The 16,299-nt window shown below is 42.3% G+C and overlaps 1 protein-coding gene across 5 annotated transcripts in view; it reads right to left on the bottom strand.

The window, feature by feature from the left end:
- Positions 1-16,299, bottom strand: part of LOC109418403 (tyrosine-protein phosphatase corkscrew) — a 318,951-nt gene that overhangs the window by 2,208 nt on the left and 300,444 nt on the right. For 3 of the 5 annotated variants that reach the window (XM_062855670.1, XM_062855671.1, XM_062855668.1), the window contains 2 exons: positions 14,261-14,386; positions 13,884-13,948 (listed from right to left, as the gene is read on the bottom strand). In XM_062855670.1, coding sequence (XP_062711654.1) covers positions 13,884-13,948; positions 14,261-14,386 — 191 coding nt within the window. The remainder of the gene's footprint in view (positions 1-13,883; positions 13,949-14,260; positions 14,387-16,299) is intronic. The other 2 variants (XM_062855672.1, XM_062855669.1) reach the window with 1 other exon arrangement.

The raw sequence follows: 16,299 nt of genomic DNA, 5'->3' as shown, positions 1-16,299 counted from the left end.
GAAAATAGAACATTTGCATCGGATGTCTGGTACTTAAGGATGTTGAACGCATCCTTAAGCTGGCCTAGTGTTGACCAGTTCCGATAGACTACATTTTAAATTATCTGTTACAAATTTATCAGATTTCCATTTACAAGTTTCAATGGAGTTTCAGAAGGGTTTCTCGGGGGTCCCGGGGGCTCCTTAAGGCTTCTAGGGGGGATCAGGGATGTTTCAGAGGCGTTTCTAGCATTTTCAGAAGGTTACAGGAGGGGGTTTCAGGATATTCATGGTGAGTTTAGAGGGCTTTCAAAGACGTCTCACGGGTTTTCAGAGGACTTTCAACACGTTTCAGGATTTTAGATGATATCAGGGATATACCTCCCTGGAACGCCCTAAAAACTCCATGAAAACCACTGGAACGCTCCTAAGACCCGCTAGAACGTATCTAAAACCCCATGGAACGCTCCTGAAAACCTTTGGAACACTCCTGGTACCCCTCAAACTGCAACACCCTTGAAACTCTCTGGAACGCCTTGAAAACCCTTGGAACGATAAACCCCTCTGGAACACTCCTGGAGTGCTCATGAAACCCCTTGGAATGATCCTGAAACCCGCTCAGGGACGTTCCATGGGGTTTTAGTAACGCTTGAAGGTGCTGGAAAGTTCCTAAAACATCATGGACCTCTCCTGGAACCCTCTGGAACACACCTGACACTTCCTGGAACATCTCTGAAACGTCATTAAAACCTCTGTAACGCTCCTGAATTCTCTTGATAGCCCCTGCAATGCTCCTGAAACCCACTGAAACCCGCTGGAACACCTTGGAACGTCCCTGAAACTCCATGGCACGCCCCTTGAAAACACCTGGAACTCCCCGAGGATCCCCTAAAACCCCCTGGAACACCCTTGAAACTTCTTAGAACGCTTTTGGAACGCTCCTGAAACCTCCCAATATCCTGTGGAACGCCCCTGAAACCCGTTGCGAATCTCTGGAACGATCCTAAAACTCGCTGGAACACCAACGGCTCCGAAACCCCATGGAACGACCGGAAACCTTCTAGAACACCTATGGAACGTCCTTGGAACACCTCTAAAGCCCCCGGAACGCCCGTGAAATACCTTCAAACCCTCTGGAACGCATATGAAACCTCGTTAACCCTTAAAAGCCCTAGACGAACCACTTTTTTCAATCGGCTACTACTCAAGGACCATACAATCAAAAAAATTGAAACCTATTTTAAATTGAATGCGGTTAGTTGGTCTTTCAATATCTGGGTGTGGCATCCCCCCTGACCCCTCTCCCCTTTCTGGGTATTAAGAAATGCCTTGCCACGGGGGTATTTTTCGGCAATTTTATTGAATATCACACATATTATTATTCTGAAATTTGTAATGTAAAATGTATTTGGCCATAAAATGGTCGCTCTGTGCTATGGGCATGCCACCGCTACGAAACCAGTTCCGGACGTTCAGGTTTCCGGACATAATCTCCGGAGGAATCTGCTACATACTGTATACTAAGATTCGCATTCATAATCCTTTTTTGCGGCTTCAAATATTAAATTTAGTAGTATGATGTCTTAGAAGAGTTTGTTCTATATACTTAATTCTTTATTTTAAAATTTACACCTAGATGATTAATCCACTTAAAAGTGCAATAGGAATTCACTTTTCTCAAAAATAAATATAGAGAATTGGTGTCTTCTACAAAGTTGCAGAAAAGGGTATTATTGGAAAGTTTCCGAACAAACTATTACCTTATTTGCTCAACTTTAAGAGTTATATGTCATTGTTTGTGGACGACCACTTGTAATCGGTTTTCGGATATAACTTTTTCTATGGATTTTTAGGATTTTTCGAGTGTTTAACAAAGTTGTTCTTTGTGATGCAAAACACCTCCTTCTGCTTTTTTCTTCGTACTGGAATAACGCTCCAAGTGGAACAGCGACTGCATCTCAACTTGGGGTGAAAGCCTAATAGGCCATCCTGAAGTATACTTGGGAAACATACATACATACATTTATTTGTTCAACATCACATTCAAGACAAGACATAATCAACAATAGTACGCCACAATACACGGTTCGTGGCAACCGCTCTCCATCCTCGGTCGCGCCCGATGCTCGCCAAGTCACGCTCCACCTGGTCCGCCCATCGTGCTCTCTGCGCTCCACGCCTTCTTGTGCCAACCGGATCAGGTGCAAACACCAGCTTTGCAGGGTTGTTGTCCGGCATTCTTGCAACATGCCCTGCCCACCGTATCCTTCCGGCTCTGGCCACCTTCTGGATGCTGGATTCGCCGTAAAGTGCAGCAAGCTCGTGGTTCATTCTTCTCCGCCACACACCGTTCTCCTGCACACCGCCGAAGATCGTCCTTAGCACGCGTCGCTCGAAAACTCCGAGTGCTTGCAGGTCCTCCTCGAGCATGGTCCATGTCTCGTGCCCGTAGAGGATTACCGGTCTTATTAGCGTTTTGTACATGGTGCATTTGGTGCGTGGGTGAATCTTTTTCGACCGCAGTTTCTTCTGGAGCCCGTAGTAGGCCCGACTTCCGCTGATGATGCGCCTCCGAATTTCACGGCTCACGTTGTTGTCAGCCGTCAGTAAGGATCCGAGGTAGACGAATTCCTCCACCACCTCGAAAGTATCCCCGTCTATCGTAACATTACTACCCAGACGGATCCGGTCGTTTTCGGTTCCGCCTACCAGCATATACTTTGTTTTTGAGGCATTCACCACCAGTCCGACCTTTGCTGCTTCGCGTTTCAGGCGGGTGTACAGCTCTGCCACCGTTCCAAATGTTCTTGCAATAATGTCCATGTCGTCCGCAAAGCACACAAATTGTCCGGATTTTGTAAAAATCGTTCCCCGGCTGTTGAGCCCGGCTCGTCGCATCACACCTTCCAGAGCGATGTTGAAGAGTAGGCATGAGAGTCCATCACCTTGTCGCAGTCCCCGGCGAGATTCGTATGAACTAGATAGTTCACCCGAAACCCTTACGCAGTTTTGCACACCGTCCATCGTTGCTTTAATCAGTCTAGTCAGCTTCCCAGGAAAGCCGTTTTCGTCCATGATTCTCCATAGCTCTGCGCGGTCGATACTGTCGTATGCCGCTTTGAAGTCGATAAACAGGTGATGCGTTGGGACCTGGTATTCACGGCATTTCTGGAGGATTTGCCGTATGGTGAAGATCTGGTCCGTTGTCGACCGGCCGTCAATGAAACCGGCTTGATAACTTCCCACGAACTCATTTGTTTTAGGTGACAGTCGACGAAAGATGATCTGGGATAGCACTTTATAGGCAGCATTCAAAATAGTGATCGCCCTGAAGTTCTCACATTCCAAATGGTCGCCTTTCTTGTGAATGGGGCAGATTACTATACTACTACTTGGGAAAATTCCCATGATTTTTGCAGAAATTATTGCTGGAATACCTCAACCAATTACAGTCACTACTTACTTACTACTTTCGGTCCTGGGCACCCATTAGATCCGGCTTATTTTTCTTATTTCTCATTCATTCTCTTCTATAATCATGAGAAATAGAGGAATAGAAGTGAGAGTAAGTTCCATCTTTTCCATGATTCGCATTCTCTTGTTTGTTCCTGAAGAACGAGTAAAAAAGGAACATCTGGCCACGCTAGTGGTTACAACTGAGATTCTTTCAAAAAAAAAAAATAATCTCGTTTTGATTCCCTAGGGGATTTACATGACGATTATTTCGGAAATATTCTTACAAATTTTCCAGCTGGGAAGCAACTTGAAATTTCTTTAGGAACTATTACTGAGATTTCTCCAGAAGTGATGCTGGAAACATTCCTGGAGAAACTCTAGTTGGAGTTCTATAAATGAATCGCAAACAGAATTGCTATAGCATACCTTGGAGAAATCTCTGGAGGAGTCCTTGAAGGTAGCTGTAGCGTATTGCATCTGAAGCGGCGACTAGTAGCACAGAAGGAATATGTATAAAATATGTTTAAAACTCCTTAGGAAAATTGCAAGAGGAATGTCTTCAGAGAAACCTGATGAGCTTCTCTAAGCGATTCCTGCGGGGATTGCTGAAGAAATAGCTTCAAGGGTTCCTTCAGGAATTTCTCCGGGATACATTCAGATTTTGTTCTCAAAAATCCTACAAGAATATCCCCTGGGATTCCTGCAGAAATTCTCATTGCGACATTTGAAGGGATTTCTCCATGGAATCTCTGGAGGTTAGCAGCAAATGGGTGAAAGTGACAAAAATATACTTTCGAGTAAACAAAATTTGAGTAAATAAAGTTTTCCATTAATTTTTCCTCCCACGCAAATGTATATGGTTTCAAAATGGACCCAATTTTCTCTGATTCATTGCAATTCATCGTAAAAATAATCTTGAAAAAGTTCCTAAAAGCTTAAAATTATGATAATTTTTTGATATGCTCAGCTCAAAATCAACAAAATGGTCACTTACACCTCTTTGCGCCTGGACTCCTCAATTCTTCTTGCATTACCAATAGGAATTTCTTGCTGGGATTCCTCCAGTAATTCCTGCTGCAATTTATCATGGATTTCTCCAGAAATAAGTAATTCCTACTGGGAATCCTCTTGCGAATATATTATGAACTACTGCTGGAATTGCTCCAGGACTTCTACTGGGTTTTTTTCTAGATATTTCAGGTAGGTACCCTCCTGATTTTTTTTTCTGGGATTCCAATGCAATATCTGCAGATAATCCTCCAGTAATTCCTGCAGTACTTTAAAGAGCAATATTTATATTTATTGGAGATATTCCATGGAAATCGCAGCAAGAATTCCCTAAGAAATTCCAGAAGGTATTTTTGGAATCCCTGTTGTTTACTGGATGTATTGCAAGAGCAATTCCTAGAGGTATCCTTGGAGAAGAATTTCAAAGAGAAATTCCAGAGGGATCTTCAGAGGAATCCCTAAAAAAATTGCAGGAGAAATCTTTTGAGAAATCTTCTTAGAATTCCTCCAGGAATGCCTGATGAGATTGTGCTAGAAGTTTCTGCTGGGATTCTTCGCTCGGCAAGGAATGTCCCTTTAAGAAACATTCTACAGTTTATTCAAATCCTCCCGGAATATTTCTATGAATTCTTGCTGTGATTCCTTCAGGAACTCCTACCAGGATTTCTCCAAGCATTTCTGCTGGGATTTCACAAGCATTTCCAGATGATATTTTGCTGTAAATGCTTTTAAGAATCCTCCAGGAATTGCTGAATAATTTCTGTCAATAATGGCTTGAGGAATTCCAGCAAGACTTCCATGAGGTTTCCCACCACGAATTCCTCGAGAAATGTGAATCAATTTCAACTTAATTTCTCAAAGAAATCTGAAGGAGATTTCCAATAAGAAAACGAAGAGGAATCCCTGAAACAATCCCTAGATACCTTCTTAGAAGAAGCGCAAGAGAAACTCTGAAGGATGTTACAGAAGAGAAGTTACAATAGTAGTTGGTGGATGAATCCAATCAATAATAATTAAATAAACCCCAACAAGAATGTCTAGAGGTAATCCCAGAAGAATTTTTTGATAAATTCCAAGAGGTATTACTAGAAGAACAACTTGAGGAATTCGTGGTTTTAACCAAGCAGGCATTTTGGGGAAATTTGAAGTGAAATTTGTAGAGGAATGTTTTGAAAAAAAAAACCTGTAAAAATCACAAAAAGAACTTTTGTAGAAATTCCTGTGGACTGGGCATTCTAGAGTTTTTTTCGTAAATGAGGTCCTGAAGGAATTCTTAGAGAAATGCTCAGAAAAATGCAAAGAGAAACTTTTGGAGGAATCCAAGAAAAAGTATTTTGAGAAATTTCACTCGAAATTCTTGCTGAGATTGCCCCAAAGGTTTCTCCAAAGTTTCCTTTACATTTGCTGCATGAAATTCCTCCAAGGGTTCCTATAGGAACTTCATTTGTGATTTCTCCAGAGATTTTTCAAGGATACCTTTAGGAATTTCCCTAGAAACATCACCTGAAATTCTTGCTAGGATTCCATCAGATATTTCTACTATTTTTTTCAGGAATTCTTGCTGGAATATCAGCTAAGATTTCTTCAGTAATTGCTCTTAGGAGTCCACCAAGAATTCCTGGTGCATTACCAGCAGGAATTGGTTGAGGAATTCCAACTTCCTGGTGGATTCTTTAGGAAATTATTGAATTAATGCCAAAAAGTTTCTGAAGAAATTTCAAGTGGATCTCCGGCATGAACTACTGGATAAATACTAAGAAAATTTTCTTAGTTTACAGTAAGAATTTTTAAAGGAGTAATCATTAAAAAATAAAAAAAATAAAGAGAATTTCACCAAAACTCCATAGTCTTTTTGAAATTTTTGAAGTTGAGATGCAGGCGCTGTACCGCTTGGAGCGTTAATCCAGTACGAAGAAAAAAGCAGAATTAGGTGTATTTCATCACAAAGAACAACTTTGTAGAACACTCGAAAAATCTTAAAAATCCATAGAAAAAGTTATATCCGAAAACCTATTACAAGGGGTCGTCCACAAACAATGACACATAACTCTTAAAGTTGAGCAAATAAGGTAATAGTTTGTTCGGAAACTTTCCAATAATACCCTTTTCTGCAACTTTGTAGAAGACACCAATTCTCTATATTTATTTTTGAGAAAAGTGAATTCCTATTGCACTTTTAAGTGGATTAATCATCTAGGTGTAAATTTTAAAATAAAGAATTAAGTATATAGAACAAACTCTTCTAAGACATCATACTACTAAATTTAATATTTGAAGCCGCAAAAAAGGATTATGAATGCGAATCTTAGTATACAGTATGTAGCAGATTCCTCCGGAGATTATGTCCGGAAACCTGAATGTCCAGAACTGGTTCCGTAGCGGTGGCATGCCCATAGCACAGAGTGATCATTTTATGGCCAAATACATTTTACATTACAAATTTCAGAATGATAATATGTGTGATATTCAATAAAATTGCCGAAAAATACCCCCGTGGCAAGGCATTTCTTAATACCCAGAAAGGGGAGAGGGGTCAGGGGGGATGCCACACCCAGATATTGAAAGACCAACTAACCGCATTCAATTTAAAATTGGTTTCAAATTTTTTGATTGTATGGTCTTTGAGTAGTAGCCGATTGAAAAAAGTGGTTCGTCTAGGGCTTTTGAGGGTTAACCCGTTGCAACACCCTGGAACATCCTTGAAATCACATGGAACGCCCCTGAAACCCCCTAGAATGCCCCTGGGACACCCTGAAAATCTCTGGAACTCTTTTGAAACCTGCTGGAACACCCTGGAATGCCCCTGAATTCGTCTAACACTTCCGAAACTTCATGAAACTCATGGAACGCTCCTGAACCCTCTTTTTTTCCTTCTAAACCATAGGGGGATAATCTGCAGACACCCTAACAGGAAGGTTAGGATAGTGTGGGGCTGAGGCCGTCTTCTACTACAATAGTAGAAGCCAGGACTACTCTCTCCTCGACCCACTAAACACATTCCTGTGGTCGTCAAACCCTACGTCGCCAAAACGTCGAAACGTCGAAAGGGATAAAACGTGAGATCTTTATTAATTTAAAAATAACCTATTCTTTCACTATTCGTCGGTTTGTCCTTTGGACGTTTTGTACCTTCGACGTTTTGTCATCTTTTGGCACTTGACGTTTTGCCCCTAAACCGGCTTCAAGGGATTTTAGAGGCACCCCAGGTGTGTTCTAGCAGGGGTTTTCAGGAGGCCTAAGGTGCGTTTCAGAAGTGGTTCGACGTTTTTTTTCCTTTCGACGTTTTCTGCCATTTTATGCATCATTGTCCCATCCCATGTTATAAGGGATTCCCATATAACATGGAACAACTGGGCGTAGAACGGCAGCTTTGGCATTCGACGTTTTGTCTCCCATCCATCCTAAACTGTTAGCATGACTGCCAGATTTGTTTTCAATTTCATATACAGTCGAGACTCTTATAAGATCACTGGTCGGGGGGCGCAATAGGAATCCGCTTAATAGGAGACTAAGAGCTTATGGGATTTCAGCATTTTGGGGGTGTGGCCTATTATCTCGGGTGTGTTAAGAGTTAACGCAATACTTTCTTCGGCAAAGTTTTAGGGCTTGATAAGATCTACCATTTAGAACTTTGGTTCATATGATTAGTTGGCAATTTGGCCGCTAGAAGGACCAGCAACAATTTGATGCTAAATTGCACTACGGGAACCATATCAGGTTGTCAAGCAAACGTTACGATATGCGACAGCTCAAGACCCTGATAATTTGGAAGGATAGTGTCTTCGGGAAAGTTGTTGGGTACGCCAATAACTTACTGACGATGAGTTGCGAAGTTCGAAATTCCTCCACTGGGCGGCGCTAGTGAGCAAGTAAAATTTCAAAACCTCATATCTCAGAATCCCGATAACTTAGGAAGATGGTGTCTTCGGCAAAGTTGATCAGAATGACATAAACTGACATAAAAATAAACACTTGTTTCGCAGTTCTGCCACTAGGCGGCGCTAATGAACATGCAAATTTTAGAAATATCATAGCTCAGAATCCTGATAACTTAGAAAGTTGGTGTCTTCGGCAAAGTTGATCAGAATGACATAAACTTACAGAAAAATAAACACTTGTTTCAAAATTCTGCCACTAGGAGGCGCTAGTGAACTTGCAAATTTTAGAAATCTCATAGCACAGAATTTTTATAACTTAGGAAGTTGGTGTTTTCGGCAAAGTTGATCAGTATGACAAAAACTTACATAAAAATAAACATTTGTTTCGCAATTCTGCCACTAGGCGGCGTTTACCGGGTTTTTTCGTCTTTTTTAGACTTTTTTGGCGGTTTTTCGGCTTTGTATGTTCACTAACGCCGCCTAATGGCAGAATTGCGAAACAAGTGTTTATTTTTATGTGAGTTTATGTCATTCTGATCAACTTTGCCGAAGACACCAACTTTCTAAGTTATCAGGATTCTGAGCTACGAGATTTCTAAAATTTGAAAGTTCACTAGCGCCTCCTAGTGGCAGAATTTTGAACCAAGTGTTTATTTTTAAGTAAGTTCTTGTCATTCTGATCAACTTTTCCGAAGACATCAACTTTCTAAGTTATAGGGGGGAGCGACACTAGTTTTGCCAAGCCGAAAAACAGCCAAAAATATCGAAAAAAGACAAAAAAAAACCGGTAAACGCCGCCTAGTGGCAGAATTGCAAAACAAGTGTTTATTTTTATGTAAGTTTATGTTATACTGATCAACTTTGCCGAAGACACTAACTTTCTAAGTTATCAGGATTCTGAGCTATGAGATTTCTAAAATTTGCATGTTCACTAGCGCAGCCTAGTGGCAGAATTGCGAAACAATTGTTTATTTTTATGTAAGTTTATGTCATTCTGATCAACTTTGCCAAAGACACCATCTTTCTAAGTTATCGGGAGGAGCGACACTAGTTTTGCTGAGCCGAAAAACCGCCAAAAAAATCGAAAAAAGACGAAAAAACCCGGTAAACTCCGTTTAGGGGCAGAATTGCGAAACAAATGTTTATTTTTATGTAAGTTTATGTCATACTGATCAACTTTGCCGAAAACACCAACTTCCTAAATTATCAGGATTCTGGGCTATGAGATTTCTAAAATTTGAAAGTTCACAAGCGCCTCCTAGTGGCAGAATTTTGAACCAAGTGTTGATTTTTATGTAAGTTCTTGTCATTCTGATCAACTTTTCCGAAGACATCAACTTCCTAGGTTATCGGGGGGAGCGACACTAGTTTTGCCAAGCCGAAAAACAGCCAAAAATATCGAAAAAAGACAAAAAAAAAACCGGTAAACGCCGCCTAGTGGCAGAATTGCGAAACAAGTGTTTATTTTTATGTAAGTTTATGTTATTCTGATCAACTTTGCCGAAGACACCTTTTTTCTAAGTAATCAGGATTCTGAGCTATGAGATTTCTAAAATTTGCATGTTCACTAGCGCCGCGTAGTGGCAGAATTGCGAAACAAGTGTTTATTTTTATGTAAGTTCATTTCACACTGATCAACTTTGCCGAAGACACCATCTTCCTAAGTTATCGGGATTCTGAGATATGAGGTTTTGAAATTTTACTTGCTCACTAGCGCCGCCCAGTGGAGGAATTTCGAACTTCGCAACTCATCGTCAGTAAGTTATTGGCGTACCCAACAACTTTCCCGAAGACACTATCCTTCCAAATTATCAGGGTCTTGAGCTGTCGCATATCGTAACGTTTGCTTGACAACCTGATATGGTTCCCGTAGTGCAATTTAGCATCAAATTGTTGCTGGTCCTTCTAGCGGCCAAATTGCCAACTAATCATATGAACCAAAGTTCTAAATGGTAGATCTTATCAAGCCCTAAAACTTTGCCGAAGAAAGTATTGCGTTAACTCTTAACACACCCGAGATAATAGACCACACCCCCAAAATGCCGAAATCCCATAAGCTCTTAGTCTCCTATAACGCTCACCCCTGTCTACTTAGTAGGAGTTCGTTTAATAGGAGTCCGTTTAATAGGAATTCGTTTAGTAAGAGACTCGACTGTATGCAGGGGCGAGCTAAGGGTGTTCCAGAAAGTTTCTGGGGGTTGAGAGAGTAATGCGGTTCAGGGGTGTTCCTTCAAGGATTCCCCCAGGAACCCTTTTTAGAATTCCTTCAGGGGTTCCTCAATTGCTTCCACGATTCCTCCTGGGGTTTCTTCAGGAATTCTTGCAGGGATTCCTTCAGGAACTGCAGATGAGATTCCCCAAGGAATTCCTCCACGAACTCTTCTTAGGATTCCTTCAGGGTTTCTCCAAGAATTCCATGTGTGATTTCTTCAGGAATTCTTCCTGGGATTCCTCCAGGAATTCCTTAAGGGATTCCTCCACAAATTTCTACTGGGATTCCTCCACAAATTATTACAGGGATTCCTCTAAAAATTCCTCCAGGGATTCCTACAGAAATGCCTCTAGAGATCCTCCAGATTTTTTCTAGAGATTTCTCCAAGACTTTCTCCATAGATTCCTCTGGGAATTCCTGCAGGCATTGCTATAGTATACCTTCAGGGATTCCTCCAAGAACTTCGCCAGGACTTCTCTCGGGAATTTCTTCTGTGATTCTGGAATTCCTCAAAGAGTCCTCCTGGAACACTTCTAACAATTCCTTCAGGAATTCCTCCTTGTATTCTCCAAGAAACTCCTCCAGGAATTCATTTACTTCGTCCACGAACTATTTAGGTATTCCCTTAGAAACTCCTCTTGAAATTGTTTCCGGGATTTCTTCTACAGTTTTTTCAGGAATTCCTCTAAGGACTTCTTCAGGAACTGCTACAGGGATTTTTCCACGAACTCTTCTAAGGATTCCTTCAGAATTTCTCAAATAATTCCATCTGCGATTTTTTCTGGCATTAATCCTGGTATTCCCCTACGAATTTCTTAGGAGATTTCTCTAGAAGCTTTATCAGGAATTCGTCCGGAAATTCTTCCCAGAATTCCTCCGGGAATTTCTGCAGAAATTTCTCCAAAAATTCTCCCAGGCATTCCTCCAGAGGTTCCGCCAGAAATTCCTCCAGAAATTCCTCTGGTGTTTCCCTCAGGAATTCCTACAGGCATTCCTCTAGGAATGCTTGCGTGAATTCCTCCATGAATTCTCCCTTGGATTCTAGTAGAGATTTCTCCATGAATTCTTTCAGTGATTCTTGCAGGTATTCCTCCAGGTATTCACCCGGGAATTGCTTTAGGGACTCCTCCAGGATTTCATGTAGGAATTTCTCCAGGGTCTCCTCGAGGAATGCCTCTAGAAATAACCCCAGGAATTCTTAAGGGATTACTTCAGAAATTTCTCCCAGAGATACTCTAAAGAATTCTTCAGAAATTCATCCAGTAATTGTTTCAAGAATTCCTCTAGAGATTCCTCCAGCAATTCCCACAGGAATACCTCCAGGCATTCTTCCAGGAATTTCTCCGGGATCCAGGAATTGTTCCTGGACAACCCTCAGAAATTTTGTCATCAACTTCTCCAGGAATTTCTCTATTAAATCCTCTAGGACTTTCTTCAGAAATTCTTCCAGGGAATTCGGGGATTTCTCCAGGAATATTTCCGGAGATTCCTTCAGGGACTCTTCCAGGGATTTTCCCAGCGATTCCTCTGGGAAATCCTTCGAAGTTCCCTTCTTTTAATGCTCCAGAAATTTCTCCTGCAAATCCTCCAGAAACTCTTCAAAGGATCCTTCCATGAAATCCTCTAGGGATTTCTGCAAAAATTGTTCCAGAAAATTCTCCAGGAATATCTTCAGGATTTTGTTAGGGATTCCTTCCGGAATTCTTCCAAAGATTTCTCCAGGAATTGCTTTAGGGATTTCCCCACAATTTTTTTTTCACGGATTCCCCTACGGATTCAATCAGGAATTCCTTCGAGGATTTCTCCAGAAATATAGAATAAATAGAAATATAAATAGAAATCTCACAGAATTCCTCTACAGATTGCTCCAGAAATTCATCCAGTAATTCTGTCAAGAATTTCCCTAGAGATTTATCCAGAAATGCCTTCAGAAATTCCCACAGAAATACCTCCAGGAATTTCTGCAGGCATTCCTCCAGGATTTTTTCCAGTAATATCTCTAGGAACTGCTTCAGGAATTAGCCCAGGAATATCTTCAAGAATTTCTCCAGGAAATCCTCAAGGGATTTCCTCAGAGTTTTTTTTTTCAGGGATTACTCCATGCATTCCTCCAGAAATTCCTCCAGGGATTGCTAGAGACGAACCAGCCAAGGGCTGAAAGTCTCTCTAATAAAGACAAATCAATCAAATCAATCCAGGGATTGCTTTCGGGATTCCCTAAGAGATTTCTCCACGAATTTCTCCAGAGATTTTCCCAGAGATTCCTCCAGGAAATCCTTCGAAAATACCTCCAGAAAATCCTCCAGAAATTCCTCCAAGGATTTTTCCAGAAAATCCACCTGGAACTACACAAGGGATTTTTTCAGAAATTTCTCCAGGAATTCCTTCCGGAATTCCTGCCAGAATTCCTCTGGAGATATCTCCAGGAATTCTTCCAGGGATTGCTCCAAGAATTTATCCAAGAGTTCCTCCAGGCATTCCGTCAGGATTCTCTCTAGATAATTTTCCAGGAATTGCTTCGGGAATTTCTCTAAGAATTCATTCAAAGATATCGTCACAAATTTCTCTAAGATTTCCTCTAAGAATTCCTCAAAAGATATTTTTCTGAAATTTTTCTAGGGATTCCTTTCTGATTTTTTTTTTCAGAAATTTCTCCAGGAACTCCTCCCAGAATTCCTTTGGAGATTTCTCCAGGTATTCTTCCAGGGATTGCTCCAAGAATTTACCCAGGAAAATTTCCAGGAATTCCTGCTGGTTCTCATCCAAGAATTAATCCAGGAATTCTTCCAGGTACTTTCAGAAATTCTTCCAGGGATTGCTCCGGGAACTCAAGTCCATTTCAATTAATCAGCATATTTCATAAGTAGTGTTTCGTAATGAATGTGAAGTATGGCTCGATAATCCAAAGGACATTAGTTTGACACTGAGATGACAATAAATGCTTTTTTTTCGAAAATTATTAAATCGCAAAAGATGCTTTATAACATCACAATGATGCACGCCGTAAATCGCATAAGATATCGCTTTAAGTCATATAGCGTTATTTTGTCCCACCAACGCACGTAAATCGCTCCACTTTTGTACGCATAAGACATTTTTGCTGCATCTTATGCGATGTAACTTAACTCAAAAGTACGCATAGCACAATCCTAAAATTTATCCTACGTGCAAAATTGGTGTTCTGGACAGGAGGCTGAACTTGTTCGCAACTTCGAACTAAATAGAAGCTCTAATATGGATTGTTGTTTGCCGCTTAAGCTGCTTATCTGAGCTTCTGATTACTTTGATTGCTCTCCATTACCAAATATTTAGTGTTCCCTAGATATCATATCCACACATCCCATACATACCTGATGAAGGGTTATTCAGGTCAGTCACAACCCTCGGTAGTGGTAATTGTGAGTCCGATGTCGACCTGTCGCAAAAAAAAGTACAAACGAAAAGTACGATTAGTAACGCGATCTCCAAGCAGCTGATACATCTTACAATTAGGATAATTCGAAACTGGATTTTGAGTTCAGAAAGAGGAACTGGCATACAAACTAAAAGTAGCTAAGATATACTAAATCAAGCCATTCTATCAGAAAATAGGGAAAACAAGGAAAAAGAAGCTACAGGAAGATAGATCCAATTCGGTTTTTAACGTTTTTAACTTAAACCGTGCGTGGCGGGAGACAACATCAACCAACTACATCGAACAAGTACAAGAGTAACAATCAAATAATACCTAGTGGTGTGATTATGCGAACGATTGTTTTGCAAGTCTTGTCTAATGTTTAGGCTAAGTGTCGACAGCGATACCGGCAGGGCTGAACAGGCCCGCTGCACCTCGCCATTATCAATGCATGCATATCTTTTCACCGAGAGAGAGAGAGAGAGAGAACGAGAGCGAGGGAGAGAGAGAGACGGTGGTGAGAGCGATAATAAAAGAAAGACTCGATCAATCAAGGCAAATAATCGAAATCGAAAATCGTATAAAGTATGGAGGTGGAAGATCGGCGCGACCGTGCTGATTGGCCGGGTGTAATACGCCTGACGGTAGGCAACCACTAGAATCCCGACAACAGATGGCGCCACTAGGAGGCGGCGATTAAACGTCGCGATTTCCCTCGTGTTCGGAATACAGAGAGCATTAGAACTAAGTACCAACCCAAGTTAATACTAGTCGGCGACTTCAAAACCAGAAACCAGAATCCAACCGCAGATATGTCGCAACGTTCGAGGCGAGGCATCTACGTCAACGCGACGAAGCGTGATCTGATTGTTGATGATTGCGGGCTAATCAAGTTTCAAGGTCACGCAAACCGCGACACGATTCTTCCTGACACACTGCTGCTGCTGTTGCGTTGCCGACCGTTGTTGTTATGCAGATCAGTTCGGAGAAGCGGCGGTGGTGAGGTGAAACTCCTCTCCTCGTCAGCTTGATCTGGAGCTAATTAGCATTCCCATGAGGAATCAAGAATGGCGATCGACGCTGCCGCCACCGATTCGGTTGCAAACAAGAACACAAAGTCAAACAAAGTGAAAAAAAGGTCGTAAAATCTCCGAAGTGGACTGCTGACAAACATCGTAACGACTTGGGTGATTTTCATAATTTACCACGCCACAGCTGGTCAAGGTCAACGTCTACAGTGTCACCGTGCAGAACTTCGCCTGGAAGGTTCGATTCCGAACTTGCCCTAGAAGGTGCGATTGCGAACTTCCCCTGGAAGGTTCGACTTCGAACTTGCCCTAGAAGGTGCGATTGCGAACTTCCCCTGGAAGGTTCGACTTCGAACTTCCCCTGGAAGGTTCGACTTCGAACTTTCCCTGGAAGGTTCGATTCCGAACTTTCCCTGGAAGGTTTGCTTCCGAACTTTCCCTGGAAGGTTTGATTCCGAACTTGCCCTGGAAGGTGCGATTGCGAACTTCCCCTGGAAGGTTCGGCTTCGAACTTCCCCTGGAAGGTTCGACTTCGAACTTCCCCTGGAAGGTTCGACTTCGAACTTCCCCTGGAAGGTTCGACTTCGAACTTCCTCTGGAAGGTTCGACTTCGAACTTCCCTCGAAGGTTCGACTTCGAACTTTCCCTGGAAGGTTCGATTCCGAACTTTCCCTGGAAGGTTTGCTTCCGAACTTTCCCTGGAAGGTTTGATTCCGAACTTGCCCTGGAAGGTGCGATTGCGAACTTCCCCTGGAAGGTTCGACTTCGAACTTCCCCTGGAAGGTTCGACTTCGAACTTCCCCTGGAAGGTGCGACTTCGAACTTCCCCTGGAAGGTGCGACTTCGAACTTCCCCTGGAAGGTGCGACTTCGAACTTCCCCTGGAAGGTGCGACTTCGAACTTCCCCTGGAAGGTGCGACTTCGAACTTCCCCTGGAAGGTGCGACTTCGAACTTCCCCTGGAAGGTGCGACTTCGAACTTCCCCTGGAAGGTGCGACTTCGAACTTCCCCTGGAAGGTGCGACTTCGAACTTCCCCTGGAAGGTGCGACTTCGAACTTCCCCTGGAAGGTGCGACTTCGAACTTCCCCTGGAAGGTGCGACTTCGAACTTCCCCTGGAAGGTTCGACTTCGAACTTCCCCTGGAAGGTTCGACTTCGAACTTCCCCTGGAAGGTTCGACTTCGAACTTCCCCTGGAAGGTTCGACTTCGAACTTCCCCTGGAAGGTTCGACTTCGAACTTCCCCTGGAAGGTTCGACTTCGAACTTCCCCTGGAAGGTTCGACTTCGAACTTCCCCTGGTTCGAACTTTCCCTGGAAGGTTCGGTTCCTCCGAACTTTCCCTG

This window comes from Aedes albopictus, chromosome 3 (genome assembly GCF_035046485.1).
Source record: "Aedes albopictus strain Foshan chromosome 3, AalbF5, whole genome shotgun sequence".
Classification (NCBI taxonomy): domain Eukaryota; kingdom Metazoa; phylum Arthropoda; class Insecta; order Diptera; family Culicidae; genus Aedes; species Aedes albopictus.
This window is presented reverse-complemented; position numbering and strand designations above follow the sequence as displayed.